The sequence below is a fragment of the Macrobrachium rosenbergii genome, chromosome 18, assembly GCF_040412425.1.
Source record: "Macrobrachium rosenbergii isolate ZJJX-2024 chromosome 18, ASM4041242v1, whole genome shotgun sequence".
In the NCBI taxonomy this organism is placed as follows: Eukaryota; Metazoa; Arthropoda; class Malacostraca; order Decapoda; family Palaemonidae; genus Macrobrachium; species Macrobrachium rosenbergii.
The window spans coordinates 19,489,234-19,495,981 of NC_089758.1; the positions used below are offsets into that span (position 1 = coordinate 19,489,234).

General features: G+C 35.1%; 1 protein-coding gene across 2 annotated transcripts in view; it reads left to right on the forward strand.

The window, feature by feature from the left end:
• The window catches only part of ple (tyrosine hydroxylase ple), a 536,948-nt gene extending 531,412 nt beyond the window's left edge, over positions 1 to 5,536 (forward strand). For both annotated transcript variants that reach the window (XM_067120469.1, XM_067120468.1), the window contains 4 exons: positions 444 to 579; positions 1,079 to 1,205; positions 2,035 to 2,264; positions 4,377 to 5,536. In XM_067120469.1, the coding sequence (XP_066976570.1) occupies positions 444 to 579; positions 1,079 to 1,205; positions 2,035 to 2,264; positions 4,377 to 4,542 (659 nt within the window). In that variant the 3' untranslated portion in view covers positions 4,543 to 5,536. The remainder of the gene's footprint in view (positions 1 to 443; positions 580 to 1,078; positions 1,206 to 2,034; positions 2,265 to 4,376) is intronic.
• Positions 5,537 to 6,748: the final 1,212 nt, after the last annotated feature.

Sequence of the window (6,748 nt, forward strand, 5' to 3'; positions counted from 1 at the left end):
GAATACAGCATAGAATGAATCGCGTTACTTCGGATGTGATAGCAAAATTAGTTACGGTTCTTAAAATCCATATCAAACTAATACTTCAAAAAGGTAGATTGAAATGACGTGCCTTGGTTGACTAATCGATGAAATCAGTTTTGCACTCCTATCTCGCGATTCCTCATATGTCAGAAGACTTTATTAGTGCGAAGAACCCTTCTTATCTTTTAGGCACAATAATTTATGGAACAAATCCTCGAGATTAGTATATAATTCTTGTTTGTCGAAACATTTGTCATCTTTATATTTTCAATGGATAGGGTAGAATCGACCCAGTTGCTGGCCTGAGTGAGAGAGGTCATTAGTATAAAGACAAGAAAGGAAAGAGAAAAACTATACTTAAAAAAAATCAATAAATAAATAAACAAATAAAAGAACAGTCGTTATATTGCCCTCAACAGGCCGCACAGGGTTTACGCTGCGACCTGCAGCAGGCCTCCTGACAGCAAGAGACTTCTTGGCGTCTTTAGCCTTCCGGGTGTTCCAGTGTACTCAGTATATACGACATCACTCATCACCCCATCATTCGCCCGAACCGTAAGTATAAACTTTTATTTTCTTCTTCTTTTATGTATTGCTGAGAAACTGAGACAGGTTTCCACTGCGAATGAGAAGGGATAGAGATTGATTATAATAACATGTGTTGTTAGATTGTTATCAACGATTGCGAAAGGATATTGCTTGGTTTCTTTTGATAAAATCTAAATATCTGTGGGCATACGGATTGCCCTACCCAATTTCGAAAGGATATCACTTGGCTTATTTATATGAAATCTAAATAGATGTAGATACATGGATTACCCTTCGTGATTGCAAAAGAATATTACTTATATATATATATATATATATATATATATATATATATATATATATATATATATACTATACATGTATATAATATATATATATATATATATATATATATATATATATATATATATATATTGTGAGGCATGCATATAAATTTCATTAACAAAAATAGCTCCCATCCAAAGCCACTGCTGCCTCTCATTCATGTTTATTGTCTTCTAAACAGAGATGCCATCCACGAGCTCCTGGGCCATGCCCCCTTGTTGGCAGAGCCTTCTTTTGCCCAGTTTTCTCAGGAGCTCGGCCTCGCCTCCTTAGGGGCATCCGATGAGGAAATCGAAAAGTTCGCAACGGTAAGGGATATGAAACGTTTGAGAGGTTTACCATTTAATTCTTTTTATCTCTTTTTTTACAAAAGAATTAGCAGGTCACTTCAAGTTATAACCATGTTTCTTGCTTTTAACTAAGTTTATCTCATAATCGCAAAGTCATCTTCTGTGCAAAATGTTGTTTGACAAATTCATTGATACAACTTTCATTATCTCCCATATCACTGGCATCAAAATAAAATGAAAAATTCCATAAAAATTACATTATGTTTTTCAAACCTTATTCGTTTTCATACAATTCCGGGCGAGTCTGTAAATTCCATTTTCCCTTCTGATGAAATTTTGGTTCTTCTCCTGCTGTTACCTTGGTCTTTTATTTTTAATTCTAAATGGGATCTATTGAGAGGTCGCATCCCCATATACCGTCAGTCTAACAGGTTCCTTTCACCAGATTTTAGTATAGGATGTCTTAATGTTTTGGTTAAACTTAGATCCTGTTCGTAGGAGAAATATTAATCTTCTGTTTCAAATGCCATCATGTTTTACGGTAAACGCTAAATTTGGTTTCCTTTCATCAAATCTGTCATTTTTTTAATCAGTGGGTATTGTACAGTGCTAATTTTATTTTCTTTTGAAACCATTCCAGTTCTGTACAGTATTTCTCAATGTCTCCACGCTATTGTTAACATTACAGCCGGTTCCCTATGAACGATTCAGTCCAGTGGTTCTAGATTTTCATTATTTGTTGAACTGTGTGAGGAAAAAAGTTTTCTTTGAGAGATATCAGTTTATTGCTTCCATAAATATTTCTGGAGTTCAATGTCAACTGTAACCTCTGTTCCTTTATTTCCAGATGTACTGGTTCACAGTCGAGTTCGGACTCTGTCGTGAAGGGGACGAAATTAGGGCTTGGGGTGCCGGCCTCCTGAGCAGCTTCGGAGAGTTGCAACACTCCCTTTCGGACAAGCCTGAGAAACGCGATTTCGACCCAGCCACCACTTCCGTCCAGCCTTACCAAGATCAGGACTACCAAGATGTTTATTTCGTTGCTCAGAATTTGGAGGATGCCCAGGAAAAATTCAGGTGAGGATAAGACTTCGTCGGCATGCTGATGCTTGCTTATAAATTACAAGATGCCCGGGAAACATTCAGGTAAGGATAAGATCTCGTTGGTATGATGCTGCTTGCTTATAAATAACAAGACGTCCAGGAAAGATTCAGATAAGGATTTTATCCCCTCTGTATGCTGCTATTTTGTCAGGATCTAAATGATGCTCAGGAGAAATTCAGGTGGAGATCTGACCTCCTTCGCATGTTGCTGTTTCCTCAAAATTTAGAGGATGCTTGAGATAAATTAAGTTAACCAGAAACAGAGCTAGACCTCGTGAGTTCATTACTTAGGAGATGCGCAGAGAAACTCATATAAACTGACAGAGGAGCTGACCTTAAGGATACATTGCCTAAAAAAATATTCAAGGAAAATTCAGGTAAACTGGGACATCTGGCCTTGTTGGAATTCTGCAATTTGGAAACTGCAAGATCACTTTTTTGGGGAACTGGAGCATGGGTTATTTCAGGCTTTGGTCTGTGGATTGTGAGGAGTGTGATATTACGGTCTGGAGAGTGAAGGCATAATTCATAAGCATTTCTACTTGAAATTAGTCTACTCTTTCGTTCTGCAATAGCATTTTAACTGCTAATCTACACAGTCCCAAATCAAATGTTAAAAATAATTTTTCCAGGAGATGAACTTGAAAACAATCTGATCTCGTGAATATGATGCTCGCTGGAAAATGACCAAGATTGAATGGGAGAAACGACACACCCATTTATAGCCATACATTACTCAAACCTTAACCTTTTGTCTTAGGGAGAATGTCGTCTGAAGGGTTAATTGGGTAATATTCCCCTCTCATCAGGGTACCGGAGAATAATCCCTTCAGAGAATTATTATTTCAGATAAGTCTGGAAAATAATGGAATCGTTGGTAAAACGGGAATAGATTTATAGATGAAAAATTGTAGTTATTTCACTCTGAACAGCGAATGGAGGAACATAATATTCTAAAACAGCATTAGCATTTGATTTTCAGTTGTCATCAACATCAAATTGTGCGGTGTGCATTAAAGATTAGGTATTAGAAAGGATAAGGTTTCGAAGGTTGATTAAAAGGGATAACTCTATGGAATACCTAACGGAGATCTAATCAATATGGATATTTTATCTCGGAAGCTTCTGGTGAGGGTCTTAAGTAAAAATAGAAAATCTATGAAAGGTCTGATATTAGAGAAGCGGGATCTCACGCAATGATTTTGGAATTTACTCTCGGTGAAGCTCAATTTTCAATATATCAGTGAGGGAAGATTTTTTTTAACTGATTCATTATGTATGCAACTCATTCTCCACGAAGGAGAGTTGGCTCAACAGTCCTTTATACTTTCAATATTCGATTTCAGAGACACCCTTCTTCTCCTCCAGACCTTCTGTGGAGATTCGACTCCTCTCTCATTCTATTATGTTGTCATATTTGCTTCCTAATACGTATGAACTAACCACTTCCATTCTTTCTCCACATACATTACTCAGAGGTCCTGGTTTTCATTTCTTCTTATAACTTTAGTGTTACTAATATCCACTTTCAACTTGCTCTGTTTACAGGCATCGGTAAAACCTTTCACCGTGTCCTGCAACTTTTCTTCACTATTGCCAGGCCAGATAACAATCTCTCATTATGAAACCTCGTTATATAATGTGTGCATTTGTTCATATCATATTCCTGAAGACGAAAATTTCCTCATTTAATTCTCGCTCTTATCTAGGCTTGTAGTCAGAGGCGTATCCAAATAAAGAGTGTGAAGTCACGAGCTACGAGATCATTGTGGGTGGCTTTTAAAACACGTATTCGTCTGGTAAAGTAATAAGCATATATATATATATATATATATATATATATATATATATATATATATATATATATATATATATATATATATATATATGTGTGTGTGTTCCAAGCCCAGATAAATAGGAAGGGCTGGAGTCAGGAAAGGCATCCGTCGGTAAGATATCTGCCAGAACCAAATATGAAATGACCCGCTCAGCCGGAGGAGGTTCGTAAACCACAGCGACCCCGAATAAGGATTAAGCTAAGAAGAAGAAGAAGATATGCTTATTCCAGTATCCTTTCCCTTTCAGACGCTGGACAGTTCAGACACTCTCCAGACCATACGAAGTCCGCTACGAGCCCTTCAGCCAAACCGTTCAAATCCTGGACTCCGTCGACAAGATGGAATCCCTAGGGGCGGCTCTCAAGACCGAGGTGATGAGGCTGAACAACGCCATCGTCAAGATGAAGTTCTAAGCGTAAATGACGTCATGTGAAACTGTCCCTATTAGTACTTAAGGCACTGTAGATAGGATGCCTCTAAAGCTAGAGTATCTTCATTACTACACGCTCTGTCGAATGCGTACTTAACTGATTTTAAATCAGACTGATTTATTGCTAGTCATTGTGGAGATAGGGCATTTTGGGTTTAAAAAGTGACTCTCAAGTTGTGCAAGTTGTTGTGAATAGTGTGATTCTCATTGCATAAGGAATACGAATATTCATTATAGTTTTTTGGAATTTTATAGGAAAACGAGAGATAGCTAACGCAAATAGGCCTGGCCTAATCTGATTCAGAGTCTAAACCTTTTGGTTATTCTCTCTGAACTTATGCCTACTTTATCTCTAAAAACATTTTTATATTGTTTTTCGATCTGAAAAATTAAACCTAAAAAGTTAGAGTCATGATATTTTAGTTTATTTTACGAGAGGCGATCGAACAATACAGAATAAAATATTAAATTCAAGAAGTTATCAGTAATCAGCCTACAAGTGATATTCACAGCCTTATTCCTGATAGAATTTATTTCGTAATGAGTAAACTAATGACATTTACGGAGTCATCATCCGTCAAAAATGACAAACCAAATTATCAGCTTATTGTGCTTCATATTCATATAATGAATGGTAAGATGAATCAGTGTGGCTTCATATTCTCAAAAGTAGGAAATCTATATTTCAAAATACGAAGGTAGAGTGTCATTTCCATAGCTATATGCTGTAGGTGGGATTTATCAAGGAATAAATGCATATATATATATATATATATATATATATATATATATATATATATATATATATATATATATATATATGTGTGTGTGTGTGTGTGTGTGTGTGTGTGTATGCGTGTGTGTTTGCATATACACTTTCACTCCCGGATACAGTCTAATCACAGTATAGTTGTAGGTTTTCAGCAAATTCCACAAAATTCCTTAACCATAATCAGTATCTTTCGGATAGTTTTGCCTTGAAGTCAAATTAAATTTAAACATTTCCTTTAATACATATATATATATATATATATATATATATATATATATATATATATATATATATATGTGTGTGTGTGTGTGTGTGTATGCATGTATGTATTTATATTATATATATATATATACACATACATATAATGTACATACACACATATATATTTAAGTATAAATATATACATATATATATATATATATATATATATATATATATATATATATATATATATATATATATTAATCAGTATGAGGCAGCGGCCTAACTTCAGTTTATGTCTTTTTCACTGAAGAGCCTCACCATGACTTCACTAACTTAATATTACGAAAGGTTGAGTTCCAGTGTTATAAAGGAGATCCTTATAACAAAAGGGAGCTCTGTTATTAAAGGTTACTCTTCGGTAACAAAAAAGACTTATAATTAGGGTGGCATTCCTATAGAAAAGGAAAATACAATTTAATAAGGAAGGGGATATTGTGATAGCAAAATGTCACACTCTTCATAAGGCATAAAAAAAAGATAAAACTGAGAATTTAGGAAATGGTATAACAGGGTTTCACAAGACTACATAATTATTTTCTTTTTCTTGTTTTCGTTAAATCATCTCTCTCTCTCTTTCTCTCTGTCACGGACACAAACACACACACGCATTAAACATATAAGTTTTTACTTCATCAAGAATTTACGAAAGATTAGGTATTAACAATTTCTCTCTCTCTCTCTCTCTCTCTCTCTCTCTCTCTCTCTCTCTCTCTCTCTCTCTCTCTCTCTCTCTCTCTCTCTCTCTTACCTTTCATATGCATTTCTTATATGAATGAACACGAGGTGATTTACTAACAGCCTCTTTCTCTTTTACTCGCAGAAAGAATCGTATTTTTAAAAGACCTTAGGGAAATTAAATACTAACATATTTTTATACTACTTCTTTCCAGTCTTACCTACACAAATCCCTCGATCCGCTTACAAATATTTATTCAAAACACCCTTAAAACTGAATTAATTACTAACCAATCAAATAATTTCTTGATTTGGTTATCAAGAAACAAATAGCCTTTCATAGAGTTCTCTGGATCACCAATCCATAACTCATTTAACTATAAAAAGTGAAATGTAGCAGTTTTCCCCAGTGTGTTTTGTACTAGTTAGAGTATTCATTTAGTAGTAATTTTACGATACTTCTTTCATAAGTTCGTAG